Raw genomic sequence first — 21,528 nt, forward strand, 5'->3', positions numbered from 1 at the left:
AGACTAGGTGTCCTTAAACGACAGATGGCAAAGATAAAAATTAATCTCCAACAAAATAGATACAAAAATCTAAAATAGCAATTAAAATAGTTAATTTAAGAGCTGATTAAATTGCTGAAAATCAGACAACTCAATTCGAAAAAGTATTCATTTAAAAGCATACAAGACAAGAAAAAAGGTGGATAGACCAGATTTTTTTGTCTGAATTTATCTGGATGAGAATTTTTTTGCTGGTGGCTACAAATGGTTTTTATATTCTGCATGTACTGTCTATGCAAAATCCATTAACTCGTATGTGCTAAATTCCCCAGTAGGCCAATCAAGTGCTAATTTTTAGGCATTGCATCCCTCTGCTGGGGGTGGCCCAAGGAAAAGTAATAAAATAAATGTGCTGCTGCATGTGATAAACTGGATCCTTGGTTTCTTCCAGCTGCCTTCCTGTTATTGTTAATGCTCTTGCTGGTAGCTTTAATCTGCCTTTTGAAAAGCAATAATCAGCTCCGGTCCAGGTTTAATTTATCCTCTAGTTGTGTCTCCCTTTGTAGTAGGGGAAACATTCCTGTTTATCCAGTGATGTGAGTACAGAACTTGCTTAGACCTCAAGTGGAAAACATCTGATATATCTGAGTTACAGAACTTGTTCATTAAGTGGGAAAGTGAAATTATATTAGTTCTTGGAGAAGGTTATTTGGGAGGCATTTCTCTGTGTGACAATATAATTACCTGAGCAAAGCGTCCAAACAAAAGGCTGTATTGTAAGTTATGCAGAAAGACTGAGAATGAACCCATCAATAAGGGCTGACTAATGAAAAGACAGAAGAAAAGCTAAAGCAGCCCTCATATGTAACAAACACGTGGTTCTCAATTATTTATTAGTCTGGTATTTGGAGTGAGAACTTTGTATTTTAAACTGAGAAATGATAAGTGTTGGTTTCAAAACACAGAAGGGATTTTTACACTTTTGATCTAACACAGGTGAGCGCTTGTTTCCATGAGAGAACCACACAGCGACCTTTAAAGATTCATTTCCCTGTACGTGTTACTCTTGCACAATTGCCAATATGGCCAGCAAAACCAAAACAAAGATCTCTAAATGTTTGATCTCAGCATCAGCTTTCAGTTGTTTTGTAATTTTAAACTTTATATAAAAAATCCAAACTACAGGGACTATTTAGTTTTGTGAAAGATGATGTTTTCCAGTACTTTGGTCCAGGATTTCCCTCAAAGTAGTAGCTGCTATTTTTCATAGTCTCTGCCCTTTGGAGTTTGACGTCCTTATCAGAAGCAAGATCCAGATCTATTTCCCTTTCCTGACTTACCAGTTCTCCTCATATGCACATAGGTGCCCAGCTGAGCTGCCACAACCCTGTGCATGTTCAGCTGATAAAACAAGCCATTCCCCAATTTCTATTAACAACAGCTTCCCACAGAGATCAGCTATAAAAACAACAGATAAGCTGAGTCATCACTTTGACAATTTTATAGCTTGAAATTTAATTTGCTACCATAAGAATTCTAAGGTTATCAACTTCTACTATTATTAGAGCATTTGACACTCAAAACTGGAGTGAAAACTGTGAGGTAAAAAAGCAAATTTTGTGATTAATATAGATATTGCATTAACAAGAACCCCTACAAGGCAAACGTATCTGTTTTAAAAAATTTGGTCATGTAACTCTTCACACACAAACCAAACCAGATTGAATGCTGAAGTACCATAACTTTGTCCTTAGTCAAAGATTATTCTGTTTGAGCAAAGACTGCCTTACTTCTAAAATTCACCTCACAACATCACCATAATGAAAAAGCTGATCTCTTTAGTCCCTGTCTACCTTGATAAAATGAGCTTTCTGTTAGGAAAGCCTAAAAATGATTGTTCAATGACTTGTTGAGAAGTGATTCATCAGAGCTCAAAAGGTATTTGCAATTTTCTTTAGCAGATTTTCCTATTGTGCAAAGAGTTTTATTCTATCTGGGGAATCATAGAGAATTGTTTAAAAAGAAGATGATAAACTGCATTTTCAGCTTCAGTCCATGTATTGATTGCTGTCTTGAGTTGCAGAAAAACACACTGTGGGCATGTAAAACTAGCCTTGCACACACAGTTGCAGAGGTCTCCTACTATTCTTTATAAATTAAATATATTATCTACATAATTCAATACTTAGAAATATGTTTTATAACTATCTTTAATATTAAAACAAATATATATCCTGTATTATTACTTCAGATGGGTATTGATTCCTGTTTACTGGGGTCCAGAATATTTTTTTAATTACTTTTAATTTAGATAATACTAAATGCTCTCTAAAAATATTAATTCACTGGGAAATTTTTAAAGGAAAAATTTTGGGGTAGATCTTGAATAAAGTGATAGAGCAATTTTAAAACTAAAAACAAAATGCAAATTCTCTTACTTACCAGCAGAGCTGACAAGTGAAGTCTCTTCAATTGCTTGGTGCAGGATGAACAATTTATTTTTATTTGTACATCTAAGTCTTTCTTACATGTCCTACCTCCGGCCAACTGCTGCTAGCTAAACAGGCCTAATGTCTTGTCAATGCAGACACATTTGTAACTGTCAGCCTGAAACACCTTCCTAAACTGTATCGTTCATTGCCAACATTTAAACGTGAGATGAGGTATGTGAGAAAACCAAAAACAAGAGTCCCGCAGAAGTTATTCACTCAGGAAAAAAATCCTTGGGGGAAAATCACTCATTCACTGTAAATAATGCTGCTCTAGTACTGATGCAAATAATTTTCAGCAATAAAACTGAGGAAATGCCAGGTTCACATAAGAACTAAAGCAAGTGCAGTCTGAACTGTGGGTATCTCTATTAGCAAAACTTTTCACAGTCCTTAGCATCCACATATACCTGACCACCCGTGACAATTTACCTTCCTGAGATGGAATTTCTAATCCCAACTGCACAGGGTCCTTACAGAACACTGGACAGAACAGCCAGCTCCATGAGCTTTACAAGGACTTTAGTGGAGAAGCACCAGCAGAGAGACTCCTCACTAGGCCAAGTAACACTGTGACTGATGGTGTTTGCTTTCATTCCAGCCTACTAGCTGCGGGCGGAGGAAATCGAAGGACTGCCAACGTGGTGGCTCATGGTTTTGCCAACCTTTTTATTCTGGACAAGAAAACACTCAATGAAATCTTGGTGAACTATCCTGACTCAGAAAAACTTCTCATGAAGAAAGCAAAGTATGTCCTAACAACAGTTTTTAAATCATACCATTTAGCTGCAAGGTGGACAGTTGTGACTTCTAGACGATTTGCATTCCTTTCTTGGAAAATAACAGTTGTAAACACATTTGCTATTAGGGGTCAGATTTGCCTGGTAGTTTCTAGTTGAAAGCATGGTCTTGGAAGGAATCCCAAGGATTGTGGAAATGTGGTAAATAGAATGAAATCCTCAATATAGCTGCTTTATGCATTATATTTAAGATAACATTAAAAAAATAAATAGGAGACAGGGACACCTATCAGGACACCTTCTTACATCAAGAAAGAAACTGCAGGACAGACATTGGTTAAGGAATAGGTTTTCAAAGATGCAACAAAACAATTAATTCTACAGATATGCTTCAATGCATCCACAGACTTGAATGCATTTCCAAAACCTTAAGCAGCAGTTAGGAATGGATTGAAAGGCCTGACAAGATGGAACTACACAGATTAGATACCTGTGCATTTCATTCAAAAGCATTCCAAAATGGGATTTCAAACCAAGATTGCTTTTCACCTTCCTTTGGCTGTAGCTTGCTCGGATCATCATTTTCACAGCTTTGAAAAGGCAAAGTATTGTCAGATTTTGTCATAAAATTATGACAAAATGAGTACCTTGCTACCTTGTAAAAGATCCAAATATTTGAAACAGTTTGTCATTATTAGTATACTTCAGCACCCCTAGTGGTCTTTACTGTTGTTTTCACTGTTGTATCAAATTGCTGTCGAAGGTTGGAAGGTTGGTCGCAGACTTGAAATTCCCCTAGAGAAGACTAAACATAGCACAGGAGAGACATTTTGTTTTTCAGAAGTGCTAGCAAATGGCTGCATTCATTATGTTGTAACAGCCCAGGTAGTCAAACAACAGTATCTTGAGAATCATGATGCCCCTGAGGAACAAGGAAACCAGACAAAGAATGGGCTGACTGCTCAATTTTCAAAACTAGCATTAACAGGTAGAAAAGGGTAACAAATACATGGACCAGTGATCCCTAGCATTAATCATTCCCGACTTTTCTCCAGCTTCTATCTAAACAGTAGTATGACCTTGTTAGTCCTTTCTCTCTGTCCCACACTGCCTCTTCTCTTTCTTGCCCACCCTAGGTATATTCTGCCCATCCATTAAATTCTGCTTCCTCCAGACAACCTTTCTCAATGGTGGAGCTAAATCATACACCTTTTGTATCTGCACTGCCATTTGAGCTCAAAGACCTCTCTAGATATCAGACTAAAAACAAGATATTCTGTTTAATTTTAAAGATATGCAGCACCTGCCCTGTGCAGGAGGACATGTTCCTTACCAGTCAAGGCATCCACAAATTCTGCCAAAACTAGACACAAAGAAGAATTTGTGCACTGTTTTCATAAAGATTGTGGTTATGCTCAGTTTTGGAATGAAGTTACCAGTTGCTCTGCCCTGGAAGGTTTCCATTAGAGTTCTTTTTGACCATCTGACACCCTTAAAGGGATCCTTGAAATAAACTGAAAGGATTTATTCAAGAAAGAAATTTGTTCTATTATCACCTGCCCAATAACTCCTATATGTTTTTTGCATAATAAAGCATGCAAGCTACTAAAGTATACCTTTTTATAATTTGTGACAATGAAATTTAAAAAAAAAAAAGTAAAAAAAGTAAGTAAACCCTTCACTTCTGAAATTCCCAAAGTACAAGATGCTGGAGAAAATGATAGTATTATGGGATTTACTATACTTCAGACTGCAAATATAGTCTTCACTCACAAAGAGCCTTAAGTCAGGGCTTTTGCAAGGATAGAAAAGTGGCCTTGAAACCTGTACAGTAATCTAATAAAAACTGAAAGCATGGGAACCCTCTGCTTTTTACTGGTCCCATCTATCTCAGATCTTTCATCTAATCTTTACCCTCATTATTCATACTCAGTTCTTGTCATTATGGCTGCAAATCAGTACAGCTACAGAATGGTGTGGAAACCTAGTCTGCCACAAGGCTAGCAGTAGTGTTTGTATTGTCAGGGTGTCTTCTTCTACTGAAGGGGACCAAAACTAAGTATCACTGTCTGACCTGACCTATGTGAGATGAGCCACACTGGAAGTTAGTTTGGTAAAGTATTTCCTCCAAAAGTGCCAACTGGAGTCCTGGTGGAGCACCAAATGCTCCCTGGATTTGTATCCAGAAGACCAGATAAGAAACTGCCATCTCAGGATGGGGCACCCATCCCCCTCCACACCTCTTCTTTCCTTATCTTTCTCTTTGATCTCTTTTGTGACACATTAATTTGAGCCAGCCCTTCTTTATACTCCAGGATATAGGTAAGCAACTCCAGATTTGAACACTTGCCTCCATCTCTACCAGAGCCTAGGGCAAAACCTTTACTGTTTCCAATTTTGCTCTTGTCACTTGACCTGGGAACCAAATAAGAGCCATCAGATCTTCAATACCATAAATGTGGTATTCCAGCTTTGCAGGAACTTTACTCAGTTTCACAGCACCACTGTGTGTTCTTATCCACTTCTTTCTCCAGGGTGCTGCTGAAGCAGAAGGGGAAACCTCCTCCAGGACCACCAGTGCAACAACCACGGGGCTTGGCCAGTCTCTTTGGGCAGAAACAGGAAACTCCAAAATTGTTTAAAGCAATGCTTGGAGGAAAAGGAAAAGAAGGCCTTGCTAAGCTGCTGCAGCTGAAGAAACAACAAGAAACTCAGGTAAAGCCACAGAAAACATAGTAGAATCTACTCAGAGGGCTTGGGCAAACAGTGTAGATGAAAATTCAGCCTTTCTGCAATCAACAGCAAAATCTCCCAGTAGCTGAGATATAACCACTTTCCCTAATCTCTGTAAACACTAATTCTAAAATTTGTCTTGATCTTTCTGAACCTGGACTTTATGCAGACCAGAGAACACAAAAGCAAGGAAAAAAAAGCAAGCAAACAAAAAATCCTGTAAGAAAGTAAGGATAAATGGATTTTACAAAGGTCTTAAGGGCATCTGATCTTCTAATTTTATGCAAACAACAGTAAATACAGAAATACCCAAACACAGTAATCTGATCCAGCTGACTCGGGCACATGGCGAACTTTCCAACTCAGTGTCAGATCTCTGGTTGTTAATAATTCTGAAGACAAAATATAAAGTGTAGCCCACACAGCTAAAACTGATTACATCTCTAATATCTTGCACTTATGAGAAAACTATTGTTGTTACTGATGAAAAATAATTCCCACATAATACTCTGTTCTGAGAAATGTTAATGTTAATAAGAACCTGCTCACTTCTACATATTTACCCAAAGGTGGTAGAATTATTTTCTTTATAGCTGAAATAGCTGTGGTTATATTTAAGTTAAATAAAGAACTTTGCACTTTGCTCTCACCAATGACTATAACAGTATGATTGGAGGAGAAATACTGCTCATTTTAGTGTGTATTTGTGAACTTATCAGCAAATAGGCTTGGCCAAGGAATGGGGGCAGTGTGAAGTATGTTAAAGTTTACATAACACTCTTTCTTTCTCCGCTAGTTTAAGGACATAAAGGAAGGAGAGACCTAAGGAAGGGTTCTATGCCCCAAAATGAGTCTGTTTCATCCCCCTATATTAGTAAGAAGCACATATTTTTAATATCCACAAGTGTTTTCTAGGTTTTATACTGGTATTCTGATTCAGAAATTACACTTTTCATTTAGAAACCAATTTTCAGCATCTGAATAGAAGTTTACATGTGTTGCATACCATTAATACAGTTGTCATGCTGTGCTTGTCCATGGCATATGCAGAATAGAACTACTTCCTGAATTTCTTTTGCAGTATTGGAAAACATTAAACTTCTTGTTTCTAGGAAACTAAAGCTGAAACAGAGACCAAGCCTAAAGAAGAGAAGAAACCTGTGGAGCCTGCAGCCCCCTCTGCACCCCCTGCTAAAAAGGAAAAGCCACAGACAGATGCTAAGCCTGCAGTTATGCAGAGAACAACGAGTAAGGAGTCTCTGATCATTAGTATGACACCATCCCCCAGAGCAGGAGAAGGAGAGATTCTCAAAGTTGAAATTAAAGAGAAAGAAAAGAAATAGATCGTGCTGTGGGGCGTGGCCCCATCTATTTGTCTTGCTACATTCAGAGGCCTGGCCGGACTTTGCTTTTGGGTATAGAATATAAAAGTAGAGGCTACGTGTGAGAAAAATCTACACCAGCTCCTCGTCTTCCTGCCCTCCTCTCCTGGCACAACTGCACAAATTATTTATATTCTTAACCATGACACTGAAGAGAGAACTTTTGGTGCATTAGAAATTACGGCCAGATTGTATTTCACGACCACTTGTTTCTTGCTTTATTCATGTTCTCCCTTTTCTCTTACTCTGTCTTGTTCCTACTTCTCCTCTTCCCTCTCCTCTTTATCCTTCCTTTCTTCCTGTTGTTCTTGTTGCTCAGTTTGCTCTTAGCTTTTGTGTGTATTCTTTTCTGTTTTCTCTTCTGCCTCCCCATAGTTATCCTTTTCCTTGCTACTGCCCTACTGTTGCTAAGGTTCCTTATGTTTCTCTCTATCCTTCTCCCTCCTCCCCTTATACTTCTAATCAGTGACCTGGGTTTGTGACCAGCATGGCTCAGAGCAGATAGCAGCTGCTATGTGTTGGGATGTTTTACCTTGGGACAGAGGGCAACATAACAAAACCATTGTGAAAAAATAAATCCCAAAATCTGCAATAGGGAAGCAGATTATAGAATTATTGCCAGCCCTCTGAAAGCATAAACATCTGCTTCAGCTGTCTTTGATTCTGACAAATTAACATGGGAAAGAGTTCACCCTCCAGATGTGACATATAATTTTGGGCTGCTGATTTACTTGCTTGATCTTGTCAAGGGGTTGGGCATGCTCTCTGTTACATCTCATCAAGTAAGCACTTGATAGAGCTGTCTGAATAACCTTGGTATCTAAACAAGCTACTTCAAAAATAAAGGCTATTTTATAAAAAGCAGGATTTACACTTTCTGGCTCTGCATTGCAAAGTTGCAACCAATGCTCCAGTTGTTCATCTACATCATAGACTAATGGTGCAAAGAGAAACCTGTGTCTCCATGTCTTAGCTACATCACATTTGTGAACTGCATGGGTGCCACAGCTGGGGGATACAGCCTCCCATGGAGGAGCTCCCACACTGCCAACCTTCTACATCAACTCATCAGTCTCAAATGCAGTATTAAACCACAAAAGCTTGAAGCTGTGTTTTAAGATAAACTCCCAACTACATTCTTCTCTTCTATGGGTTTGCATCTCCTCTCTCTCCCAATCCCCTTTCAGATACCACTGGATGAACAGTTTTGTAAACAAAAAACATTATGCAGAGGCCAAGCCAAGAAGTGGAAAAGCAGGCTTCACAGCTCCCTGGCTGACCAGCCAACCAAGGCACCATGCCAAAATAAAACACTCACTTTGCAGGCTATGTATGACCCTACAGGCTATGCATTCTGTAGGCCTGTTCTTCGAAGCCTTTCAACTTCTGTAATCACAGGCAAAACTGGAAGCCTAACCAGAATCAGTGGGAAGTTTGCCCAAGTAAAAGCTGGATGAGTGAATTCCATATGTTGCATATTCCACAATCCTCTGATGAGACCCAAACCATAATCTCTTTCAAAAGAAAGTTCTGCTGCATTAGCAGTGAGGTGAAGGTTCAACTGCTTTGTGGAAAGAACCATCTTTTTGTATGCAGCTTGTTATTTGATATGTATGAAAAAATGTCATCACAAAGAGGGAGAAAATTTTAAATTGTTTCATAAAGAATTATTCATCTATTGCACATCCAGGACTGTCTCAATGAAATCTCAAGATTAGAAATACTGCTGAACTGTTCCATGAATGAGACCTTCTATGAATAATAATACTCTATGAATTGCAATATGTAGTTTCACATCCTTTTTTTTTGAGAGAGTTGTCAAAGCATTATGGAAGGGGTGGAAAATATTCCCCATATTTTAGCATTTTTATATGAATGAGTAAAGCTCACTCTCATTGAAAAGAGCCAATTCCCTTCTGCCTACACAAATGCTACCAGGTAATTTTGAACGTTTTCTCTGAGCGCATATTTAAGTTCATCAATCACACTCTGACATAAATTACAAAGCAAAGGCTGAGACTGCAGCACCAAGTGCTTCACTGCAGTGACAGAGCTTCCCACAAATTGCTGCTTTGCTACAGCTCAGGTTTGCAGAAAAGTTTGACAGTTCTGTCTGCAAGACTACTGTTATACACAGCTCTTGAGTTCCTTGGATCCAAAAAAAATTAGGGGAAGTATCAGTGCAGAAGACAGTGGCCACACATAAAGAACATCCATCTGGTTTTCTGTAACATCCTACTTTTCTATTGTTGGGGTATTTTCCTCTTCCCACAATTTCTCAATTCTCAGGGTTGGCAGGCACAAGAAGGCTGCACAAATCGAAGTTGCAACTATTTGTATGTATACATCTTACAAGATGTAAGATGCAATAAATTCTTTCAGGAACTAATTCTACCCTGTAGATTCTTGATTAGTGAAGAAGCAGAATGAATTACTCTGGTGCACTTAGAAGATGCAGTTTCCAGTGTCATAGTTGTCTCTGTGTGGCATCACATTCCACTGCAACACTGGCTCCTGTATCTTAGTGTCCTAATTCAGTCCCTCAGACTTGACTACACTTGAATGTAAAGAAACTGAAGGGTAGAGTAGGATAATGTATTTGAAAACTACAAATAACCATCTCTCTATGCCCCCTCTAACTAAAATGTAGAGATTGTTCTGGGAAAAGAATTTTTGGAAAACCTGATAATAATTGTATGAAATAACATGCATGGGAGAACTCTAATGTGGCACAGAACATGAAACAGTCACAGTTAAAACTCTCCAGCTTCAGAATATCTTCTTGCTAGAAGCCTGTTTATGATACTTATGAAGAATAAAATGCAGAGTCATTACCACTAGAGTGGAAAGGCATTTTTTTTCCTCTCCCTTTTATACTTGTTATAAATCCGTGGCATACTCACCATAGGAATCACAAAAGCAGCATTTAGCATTACACAGGATATGCTGAATACAAAAGCACCACAGAACAGTATAGTGAAATGATAATTTTAATGCAGAGGTATTGTAAATCATTTAACTTCATCAGAACTGAAATACATATAAAAGTAAAAAATTCTGGTTACAGGTGAGCTCTCTGTTGTGCATATGTATATATTATGACCAATACATGGCAAAAAGCATCTGATGACAAAGACTGCCATACATCACTTTTATCACAAGGTGGTGCCAGTGACCTACGAGCACACTCACTTTACAAAACTTGGACAATATTTTGCTTTGTCACCCGCAAGCTATTAGGGCATTTTTACATGGAAAATGGAAATATAAACAAAAAATGGCAAAACAGCACAGTAACTCCCCTTCCCCTTGACTCACAATCTGCTGCATTTCTTCATCCAGAATATCACTTCAGCCTACCCTGGAGGTTTTCAACAGGCATTAGCTGCACATCTCTAAGTTATACCAGGTCCTGTCTAAAACATTTAATTTACAAAGAATAGGGCACACTGAGAATTAGGTGTTGTTGATATGCTATTTAACTCCCTAAGCTTGAGGAAGAGGGAGCAATTCTCTAATAAAAGATAATGAAATCTCTACTGTAGAAACTCAGAATTTATGTATAGAATACAGACAAAACAACAGGTTTTCTTTTACATGCAGCAGATACTTAGTATAATAATACATACTAACACATTTAAATGCACTTCCATGGCAACTTAAAACAGAATTGGTAACACATAACCCGGGTGCAGCATTTTATCTTTGGCAGACAGCTCAGAGGAACTTCAGTAGTATCCCGTACTTCTATCAGTAGTACTCCTATCATCCACTACAATTAATGCAGACAAAGTATTAATACTGCATCCAGTTCTCTCTGTACATGAAGCAGATAGCTGTGAAACAGTTTACTCTTCCAAAATAATTCACTCTCAATTTGCAGCAGTGTGATTTAGGTTTATTATAGTAACTTCCTTGATCTCAGTATTTTGAGTTGCATATTTGATACGACACTTCATTGCAATTTATACACAAAGTAGTAACAGATTTTCACTACACTGATAAAAAGATGATTACAGATTTTTTTTAACATAAATATATGAATTATATTTTTTAAAAAGAAAGAGCTTGGCTTAACATGAAAAACTCTCATCCTTAACATTTCACTACTTGATAGTATTTAGGATCCCCTTCCACCAAGAAAAATGAAGTGGAGATAATATATCCATTCATGATTGACTGATAAATGTCAGCTGTCTACAAAGCATTTGGTATGTCTTGTGCAAGATAATCTCAATAGATATATCCTTCACCCATCAATGTTAATGTCAATTCAGACTTTCTACAGGATTATACATGTAAAACAAACAAACAAAAACCCAACAAAAACCAAAACAAAACAAAACAAACCAAAACAAAACAAAAAAGCAGCACACTGTGTAGCTCCAGCAGCTAAAAGTCAAATACACTATGACCTGGTGAAATCTTGAGTGTCCAAGTGTGCTAAATTTAGCAGGAGCCCATTCTGTTCTTACATACTACAGCCAGACCATCCACATGAGATAAGTTGGATGTCTAACTCTAAACCACTTCAAAGGTGAAACTGCAAAATTAATGTTCAAGATTGGCATTCCAGAAGTGATAAATGTGACCTTTCCATCCACTTATGTTACACACAGTGACAGGCTCGGAAGGGATCCTCAGCAAGCAGTATGCAGCTGGAGGTCAAGAAACCTTCATTTATCCACTAAGCAAACACATGATTTACATTTGGTATAAAAGGTGAAGGGAAAACTCAAGCCAAGTAAATAAATCAGAAATTTTTTGCCCTAGAGAAATGCAGTATGATTATAGGATTAGGGCTTGAGAGACTTGACTTTCTTGAGTCTTCCTAAAAGGAGAGAAAAAGGGAATATCGGGTTTTTTGTAGGCACTTTTCATTAGCAGGCTCATGGAAAAGCAGCGTGACTCAAAATATGACAAAAGTAAATACAAGTAGCCAATTTGAAGAACTTACTTTACCTCAAAATATGCAGTTCTAAATCAGAGAAAACTTTTAAAGTGAAAACCAAATTCCTACTTCACAAAAAGCCCTTTAAAGGTCAATAGTCATGACTGTTTTATGGGGGGGATAGAACCCCAAAACAAAACCCTTACCAAAATAAATCTGGAATTTCCATTTTCCAGTACACTGCACATTGGAACACATCTTACAGCCTTTACAGTAGTGGCCTCATTGGCCAGTACTACTATTCTGAGATGTCAGAGGTTTACCTTGATTGACCCTAGTTATTCCCATACTATCTTAAGAGAAGGCATAGTATAAAATAATATATACTTTAATGACTTCTTTGGCTTATGTTCACACAGCCCTGAATCCCAGGCATTGCCCAAAGGCACTGAAGTGACAAACATGAAGCAGCTGTGCAAGGAGGGCCTTCACACTCTGTGGCACTTGTCTGAATATGAAACACCTGTATCAAAATTTTGTTATGGCGGCTTAATAGAAACTCTTCTTTCCACTCTTTTCAAAATCAAATGCATCCATGTAAGCACTCTCTCTCAAATCAACATGAAACTTAAATACCATTACAATTTTGGCCCTTAAAAGGCACACTTGGCAAAGTGATTTGTAGGCAAAGTGATTTGTAGGCAAAGTGATTTGTAGGCAAAAGCTAACATTTGACATTATGATACAGAGGCATGTGTACACATATACAGAAGTATATCAAGAACCAAAGTCTGTAGATCAGCAAGTAAAGCAAGCACAAAGTCTTTCCTCTGCTCAGCCCATTCATTTTGCAGCAGGATTCTTAGGAGGCTGAAGTTTGTAGGTGCTGAAGTAGTTCACCACTTGCTGAGGGACTTCTGCCAGGACACACTGAGCCAGAGCTTCTCTGGGAGACTTATAAAAAAAGAACATCAAGCTTCAGTTTCCACCAACTGCTAATGAAGATTCTAAGGCAAGTAATAAGCACCTCCTCTAGAAGGCCAATTTAAAGTCTGACATTTTACAGAGGATTTACACAGTGCCCTTGTGTGACAGACAGATGGAAGCTTTCCTCTTCCCTTCTCACTCCTGTTACCATGAATCATGGCATGTCTTGTGCCACTGAAGTAACAGGAGCTGAGTAAAGGGCTGCCATGTCTGAAGACACCTTTTTTCATGTGAAATACGCAGTGCAGATATCAGACTTCAGCCATGTAAACATACTTCCACTACCTACTTAAGATGACCCTTCAGGGATTTGTCTAAATCATCTGCAATCTTTTGTACCAAGCCTCATCCACAATAACTGTACTTCTATGGAGCAGCTCTTCTGCAGATACTGTTTTTACTGTAAGACTAAGTATCCATAAGTAAAAAAATCTCTTTTTCGAGAAACTGAAAGCATTTGAATATATTTATAATATATAATATTATACTGAGCAATGACCCTAGTTAATCTACATCCAAGTGCATTACTTGATTAGCATATTCTGTTTTGATTTTGCTCTTTCCCATTTCAGTTTGCCTGAGTTACTCAGATTAAACTCAGAATTTGTATTAAAAGTAAAAATATAAAAGCAAAATAAGAAGTTGTAAGGAGTATTATTAACAAGTTAATACTAAGACATGAAACAAAATTAGAATATATATTAGGATGGAAATAAAAATATTGATCTTATTTGCCCATCCTGAGGAAATTTTGGTGGTTTTTAAGTCAACTATTTTCAACATTATGACACTTAAAATTTTACTTCCATTGGCCTACACCTACATTATTGGATTTTACAGAAATTAAAATATATCAGGACTTTATTCTTTCACCACCTTTTTTTAGGTATTTACTTTTATGAAAATGAAAACTATCACCACCACCGTGGCCACACAGAGTTTCTACTGATTTTGACCTCCCTGATTATGACTTAGCCTTGGATTTTAATACTGCACTAAATTGTGACACTAATCCACATTCATAAAAGGGCATCCACAATAAAAAGAAAAATTACCATAAGAAAAAAGTAATAGTAAGTTTTTCCTCACAAATAAAAAAAACCCATCCATTTGCTTAATCAAGTCTGAGGGAGTTTTACAAAGGTCATTCAGGTGCAGAATCTAGCCAGAAATGCAGTGCTGGAACTAGAAACTGAGGGATTTGGGCTTTTTTTTAGCATTTGATAAAAACTTGTCTTATGAGTACATATTGGATACACCACACAAAAGCTTAGGACTAGATGCAGAACATCCTAGCAAGCCCAGCATACCTCTACAATATTTACTAAGCATATCAGTAAGATTACTTACATTTTGGAACTTCCTGAATGGCACAAATTGGACAATGTCTCTGACAGCTGGTTCTCCCGACGAGGACCTAAGAACTCCATCGTCACCATCGAGGAACTCCATGGCATCGAAGTCGGCTCCTCCCACACCAACAATGATAATGGACATGGGCAACTTTGAGGCATTAACTATGGCAGTTCGAGTTTGATCAAGGTCTGTTATCACACCATCCGTTATGATCAGAAGTATAAAGTATTGCTGTCAAACCAATAAACACTGTGTTATGACAAAGAAATAGCAACCATTTAGCCATGTACACTTAGAAAAACCCACATACAGATACACATACAAACCCACAACACTACACAGTGCTGTCACTTTGGCATGTCTACTGTGCTCACTGAATTTTACAATCAAACGTCTAATTTGTGGTCAGGCTTCATCTGCACAGTCTGAAAAAAGTTGTAAGGACAACATAATCTTTTAAAAAAAGGTGTCAATAAACAGCCACCATCTAAAACTCCAGTGCTATCACCCTTCTTTCCTCCAAAATCCCCAGACAAACCAACGATTAACCTATTTTGCCATTATTTGTTCTGGGATATAAGGCAGTTTACTGAGGTTCTGGAAAGGTAACACCTTTGAAACTTGCATTTTTTTCTTTTCTGGTCTATCAATACTTTTATGAAACACTACCCTTTACTTCATTTATTGTATCCAGAAAGTCCTAAATCACACCCTTCAGTGTTGAAACACACAGCCATTTTCAAATTCCTCTAATCATGTTTTCTAGCTGCTTCATGAAGTTAATTATCAAGGTGTCTTTGTAGTACATCAGTAACTTAATTAATTACCACCTGAGTTGCTTCCACTATTCTGACGGGGCTTCTAAAAGTTGGCATCCTAGCTTCTGTTCTGGATTGGAGCACCAAAATGAGCTAGAAGTACCAAGTCTGGAAATTATCAAATGCTTTTTGAATTTCCAGTCTTCCCTCACTTCATTTCATATGATTACTGAATAGCATAAATTCAAGTCCCAAAGATACTCCCAGTATTCTTGCAAGTCTCTCTTCACTACTTTCCTTCCCATCTGCCTTTATCTGCCTTCAAATAATTGTTCTTCCCTCATCTTGTCTTTAGGTATCACCTTTTTTCCCTGCTTTCTGGTAGTCTGTTCCCCCACATCAGCAAGAATCTATAAAGCAGTTATGACCATAGAAAGCTATAAGCAACTGTAGCAGGATAGCACATCACACTGGATTTACTTCTCTCTTCTAATACTTCCTCCATACTGGAAAAACAACCAGCATCAGAATCAAAAGCCAACCCCAAATGACTATGATATGTATTAAATGTCAAGGTAGCAAATTGTCTTCAATATATCCTTTCAGGCAGGAAAAACAAATCTCTTGCTAGGCATACTACATAAAAGTTAAAAAAACCCAAACAAAAACAAAACCACAAGAGGTTTGTTCCTTTCCTAAGATATAGACATACATACATATACATATATTTACATATACATATATTTATTTTTTTACAGCTACTAGTGAAAGACTACCAAGGTTAAACCTTAGCAGCCTCATGGCATATGAAAATCCATAGCTCTTTTCAAATTGGTTTCTACAGATAAATCTACATTTAAAATAGCTAATTTTTTTTCCTGATTTTACATGACATCAAATACACTAGTATTTGTCATCAGTGATTTAGGAGTTTGTGAACTTCCACGCATTATCAACATGACTGAATACTCAAGACTTGGTCTTCAGAATTTCTATTTTAAATATGGTCAACAACTCATGTATAAAATTTTAACATGGAAGAGGGCACAGCCCATACAGCACCTAAACCTTTATAGTGCAGTTAATTATCTGTGTTGGTACCTAGGTCAGGAGCTATACCAACCACTTCTTCACTACCTTAGTTAATCTTCTCTCCCATCTAATGTGGAACAAGGGCCAGTTGAATTTTTTTCTCAGCTGAGGTTAAATCACTCTTAGATATAAGGGCCTAAATTAGACTTTAGCAACTGTATAGCACTGCAAGAGCTTTCTACAGAAGATACCATAAAGGTGTTGTGTACTTTTAAGTTTCTATTTCAAATCTGAAGAGTTTATTTAGTTAATTGATTAAGAGGACTGTTATGTATAATCTGCAAAAATAAAACCTAGGTTTTCTCTTGTTTTAAGGGTAACAAGCATTTATTCACAAGGTAAAGGGCCAACTGTCAAATAAATACACTCACAAATTTAAAAAGAAAAAAAAGTATTTATAAACAAGAAGGAAAATAAAAAAATAGAGAAACACAGAGAATACCATAAAGAACTTACAGATGCTGTTTGCTGCTGAGTAGCTGCAGCAGCAAATCTTGCCACATGATTTATAATTGGAGAAAAATTTGTTGGTCCATATAACTTCACTTGAGGAAGACAGGCTCGATATGCATCAACAATGCCTTGGATCCCTAGAGAACAGAAACAGATCTTTCATTTTTTTTATTTTAGATTTAGGGTATTTTGAAGCACCTGATTTTTCTAAAGCTGTATAAATCAGTTACTTGAGGTGATTATGCAAAGATTTAAAACAAACCATGGTGGGAAAAAAAAAACATGAGTGATGGAAGCTTTCAGTTTGACCAACGCCTAAGGCACATACATAACATGATTTGCCTTGTGTGAACAGACAGACCAAATACTCTATGCTCAAGGGTGTGAAACAACTTCAGCAATTCTCTTCACCTGGCAGCTTGTGGTGGTTGGTAGTCTGATCAGAGAGGCCACACTGAACAGGCATTAGCAGCAGCACATTCAAACCAGACAACTCCACACCAGCAGCAAAGTAGCATAAAGTATCTTGACAGCACAAGAGAACTGTTCCCAGCCTTGTGTTTAAACCACTTCTTTAACAAATCATTAGAGAAGACAGATGCAATGCTATTTCTCCTAAATAAGAAATTGGTTGTAAAATTTTTCCTGCTACAGGACTACTTGAATTAATTAATTACAACAAGCTTCAGTTCACTTTTCAAGTGTCTTGATGCTGTCAACTTAGGTATTTTATTCTCTAGGTCTGATGTTACTTTCTCAGACTTACCATTACAGAATGGGTTTGAAGGATTAAAATTTATTGGAAACTCATGAGATACCTGTGAAGACACAGAAAACATAGTCAGGACTGCATATACGATCTCCTCCTGAAGTAAGAGCTTTCAGCTGTCATTTACACATTCCATTACCTGAAAGGAGGGAGGAATTTGTGCACCAAATCCAAACGCTGGAAACATCTTATCTCTAAAGAAGCAATTTTAAGGAAAACAAAGTCAGTGCCTTCCATTAAAAGCTGCCATAGTTCAGTAAGTGTAGTTATCACTGCTGCTTTTCATCATTAAAAATGTTATTTAAGGGGCAAAATTAAACAGAAGTTCCTCACTGTAATTGTTTCTGGGACCAAAAGTAGTCTTTAACACTGAACTGGCAAGAATGCAAGCATATATTTAAATCAATGCTGCTCTTTTCATCAATTATGAAAAGCCCTGCTGGTCTGCAGTAGACACAAACTTATACTTGCAATTACATGATGGTATTTTAGTTCTGTAACTTAGCTCACAAGTTTCATTCCAGTATATCTGCAGGCATATTCAACACTGGTTTAAAAAGCTACCATAAGTGTCTATACATGTCTAAAAACATGATCCAAATAAAAATCTAACACTTACGTATCATAATCCTGAATGACCATCCCGACAGACCAAATGGCTGTTAGGTATTCATTAACTCCATTAGGGCTGAGGTAATGCAGAGAGTCCGGAGAGCGAGGGTCTCCATTAGAGCCTGTAAAATCTATCCCCACCTGCCAAATGCAGCATTCATATCTCATTGCTCTTAAAGGTTAAGTTATGCTTCTTAACTCTGGCAAAGCCAAAGTGAAAACCATGAAAGAGTAGTAAACAGGACATCTACAAATCTAACAGGCACAGTACTTGGATGCAGGTTTCTTGGAATATTAACACTCTTCAAACAATGTCACAACAAAACCCTCAAAAGCTCTGCATCTCTCCAGAAGGGCCAAAATTACTTTCATCTGAATCACAGAATGGTTTGGCTTGGAAGAGGCCTTCAAGATCATCTAGTTCCAACCTCCCTGCCATGGGCAAAGACAGCTTTCACATGACCAGGTTGCTGAAAGCCCCATCCAACCTGGTCTTGAACACTTTCAGAGATGAGGCATCTACAGCTTTTCTGGGCATGCTGTAAGGTTTTCACTGTGTTTACTTTCAGTTACTATTCACAGCAGTTCTTCAAAATCTGGTAAATTAATTTCATTCTGTATCTTGATACACACACACACCCCCCCTTTCTTCTCAGAAGTACAACTAGTCAGGCTCCACAGAAGCCTAGAGAGCTCTTTCTCTGACTTCACCAGGTCTCCTTTGCTTTGGTGATGAAGCATGTTAATAAGGTGAAGATATCATACTGTTAGTTGTGATGCATTTGGTTCACAAATTATATAACCTAAGGGTTCTAACCCATATGATGACCTCTGTGTGTTGCTTTCAAAGAACAGTAAATTTCTCATTGGTCTCCATCCACACAACTTAGCTAGTTCCTAATGAACATAACCAGAGGTTCAGAACCATTTTCCAAGAGTAAAGACTATTTTTTTCTTGAAGCAAGAACAGACTAGAAGCACTCTGGCAAAATAGCTTCCTGCTCCATGCTACAGAACAAAAACAAAGTTGACAAGAAAAAAAAATACAATAATCAAATAAACCACACAGCCAATCAATTCTATACTTCAATTTGCTCCAAAACTCAAAAAGTATTCATATAAATGATTTAACTTACGGTGAAATTCAGCTGACACCCACCCATGATGTAATCAAGGAATGTGCACTCTACAATAATCTAAAAATAGAAGACAGAAATTTTGGTTTTTTCAATGGGAGAAAACCCAGCCAATGTTATTGTAGCAACTTCTAAGGTTCCAAATATGTTGTCTTTACCCATTAAAAGCATTAGTTTTGCCCTAGAGCTATCCCACCCACCCACTGTAACCAGGATATTTGCAACACATGCTACCATACAGTCAGTATGACTGCATGACAGTATCAGAATCAGGCCTTTAACAAAACTACAGACATACACCAAAGCAGCTCCAAAACAACTTTCATTTATAAAATAACACATTATGACAGAGTTTTTTACTTTGCCATAAAACAGTGATTTGGGAAATGCAGTGGTTCAGAAATTACTTAAATCAGTAAATGACTTTTCTCTTGAAGATAAAGGGACAACGGAGAACAGCTGTAATTCAGCTCTCAATTTGTCTTCTTGTACGAATCAGAGTCCCTTAAATATTTACTGTATGTGGAACTTTTAGACATTTTAAAGTTTCTTACAATTTGAGGATGAAGATATATTAAATGAGAGTTGTTACGCCTTAACACTTAAAACCAGAATCATTCCAGAATATATTACTGACCTCACAATGTTTAACGCTCACAATGCCAGAGTTTTTATAGTTCTTTTTCTTCTGTCTTTTCTTTTCATTGATGCACTCAAATTCAACCTGCATGAATGCAAACAAATCCAACAAAAATATTATAATATCATTATCATTTATGCAACAAGTTTAATTATCTTTTATTTCAGAACTGATACTTTGGGCTTATATTAAAAATGTAGTTCTTTTCATAATACAGCAAAATTAAACCCAGCCTGCCCAATATCAGCAAGGAAAAAACATATTCTCAAGACAGAACCCAAAATCTATAAACACATTTGTTTTGACAAATGTATTTCAAACAGAGAAAGAAATTCTGTACCATTCTCTCTCCGAGGATTCTGCTAACAGCTCTCTTTTTGGTAAAGACATAGCAATTCAAACAAAGCATCAGTGTTCCAGAAGCTGTGGCTGGAATTATTATTATTTTTATTATTTAGTATAAATACAACACTCAAAATATTATTATGCACTCTTGTTTATAGATCCCAGTATTTTTATTGCAGAAATAGTTCTGGAGGTTTTACAGGTCTAAAGGAAAATATGGTAAAACATCTTGATAACACACCTATCCATAAAGCAAATACTTTTATGTTATATTTGCTATGCCAACTTTTGTCTTCAACATGCAAACCCTGCCTATTGAAAGGTTTGGCAACTATTATAGTTCATAAGATCAGGAAGGGTAGCATCATTTTAGGAAAAAGCCACCTAATGTAACATAGCTGCATTTTTGTGCACTGTTGTAAATACTGAATTTTCTCATATTCACTGAAGTATACATAATAGTTAATAAGTTCTACATTTTAAAATGAATTTAAATTAAGTAATATTTGAAAAAAATACTACAAGCTTTGGTCTTTTAACTGTAGTTAAATTTGTGCTGCATTCTGTCTTTTGACAACACAGTGGTTTTTTATTTCTGTATTTTTATGATTAGTGAATTTTTTTTTGTGGCGATGGTGAGGCATTTAGATACATAATAATAAACTGTAGCCAAGATATTAATCCTAGGAAAATGGATGAACAATGCAAATGCTGTTTCAGCCTCAACTCCAATAGCAGTGTCAAGGTGTAGCCTAGCCCAACTTGGAGGTCACCTGTGGCCAGGTGATCTAGGTTTTGCTGCAATATGTATGAAACAGCTTATCAAGAACACCCAGGCAGCTTAGAATGTGTAACACTTACAGGTGATGACCGAGATGCTTCCTTCAGTTTTGACAACGTTGTTTGAAAACTTCCTATGAGATCGTGAGACCCATCACTATCATAATCATAGCATTCAACCTAAAATGCAGCATTACTTACTGTTAGTAACAGAAATGGCCCTACAAAAACAATGAACACTGAAATGGCAAACCTGAACATCCCAAATATTCCTGTATCTTTTATATCACAGAGTTTTTCTTGCATTGAAGTTTTAGAACTGCATAGGGTTGCACTTAAAAAACATTAAAATTGGGTAGATGCCAATACACTCAGTCTTGAATCTA

General features: G+C 37.2%; 2 protein-coding genes across 3 annotated transcripts in view; one reads left to right on the plus strand and one right to left on the minus strand.

Moving 5' to 3' along the window:
- The window catches only part of CNGB3 (cyclic nucleotide gated channel subunit beta 3), a 60,169-nt gene extending 52,834 nt beyond the window's left edge, over positions 1-7,335 (plus strand). Inside the window, exons 16-18 of the mRNA XM_054516246.1 lie at positions 3,070-3,216; positions 5,743-5,923; positions 7,054-7,335. Coding sequence (XP_054372221.1) covers positions 3,070-3,216; positions 5,743-5,923; positions 7,054-7,284 — 559 coding nt within the window. The 3' untranslated portion in view covers positions 7,285-7,335. The remainder of the gene's footprint in view (positions 1-3,069; positions 3,217-5,742; positions 5,924-7,053) is intronic.
- A 2,960-nt stretch (positions 7,336-10,295) lies between these two features.
- CPNE3 (copine 3) overlaps positions 10,296-21,528 on the minus strand; it is a 29,062-nt gene continuing 17,829 nt past the window's right edge. For both annotated transcript variants that reach the window (XM_036402139.2, XM_036402147.2), the window contains 9 exons: positions 21,224-21,322; positions 20,015-20,101; positions 19,378-19,437; positions 18,249-18,382; positions 17,769-17,823; positions 17,627-17,678; positions 16,864-16,997; positions 14,552-14,788; positions 10,296-13,168 (listed from right to left, as the gene is read on the minus strand). In XM_036402139.2, coding sequence (XP_036258032.1) covers positions 13,058-13,168; positions 14,552-14,788; positions 16,864-16,997; positions 17,627-17,678; positions 17,769-17,823; positions 18,249-18,382; positions 19,378-19,437; positions 20,015-20,101; positions 21,224-21,322 — 969 coding nt within the window. In that variant the 3' untranslated portion in view covers positions 10,296-13,057. The remainder of the gene's footprint in view (positions 13,169-14,551; positions 14,789-16,863; positions 16,998-17,626; positions 17,679-17,768; positions 17,824-18,248; positions 18,383-19,377; positions 19,438-20,014; positions 20,102-21,223; positions 21,323-21,528) is intronic.

Source organism: Molothrus ater, chromosome 1 (genome assembly GCF_012460135.2).
Source record: "Molothrus ater isolate BHLD 08-10-18 breed brown headed cowbird chromosome 1, BPBGC_Mater_1.1, whole genome shotgun sequence".
NCBI lineage: Eukaryota > Metazoa > Chordata > Aves > Passeriformes > Icteridae > Molothrus > Molothrus ater.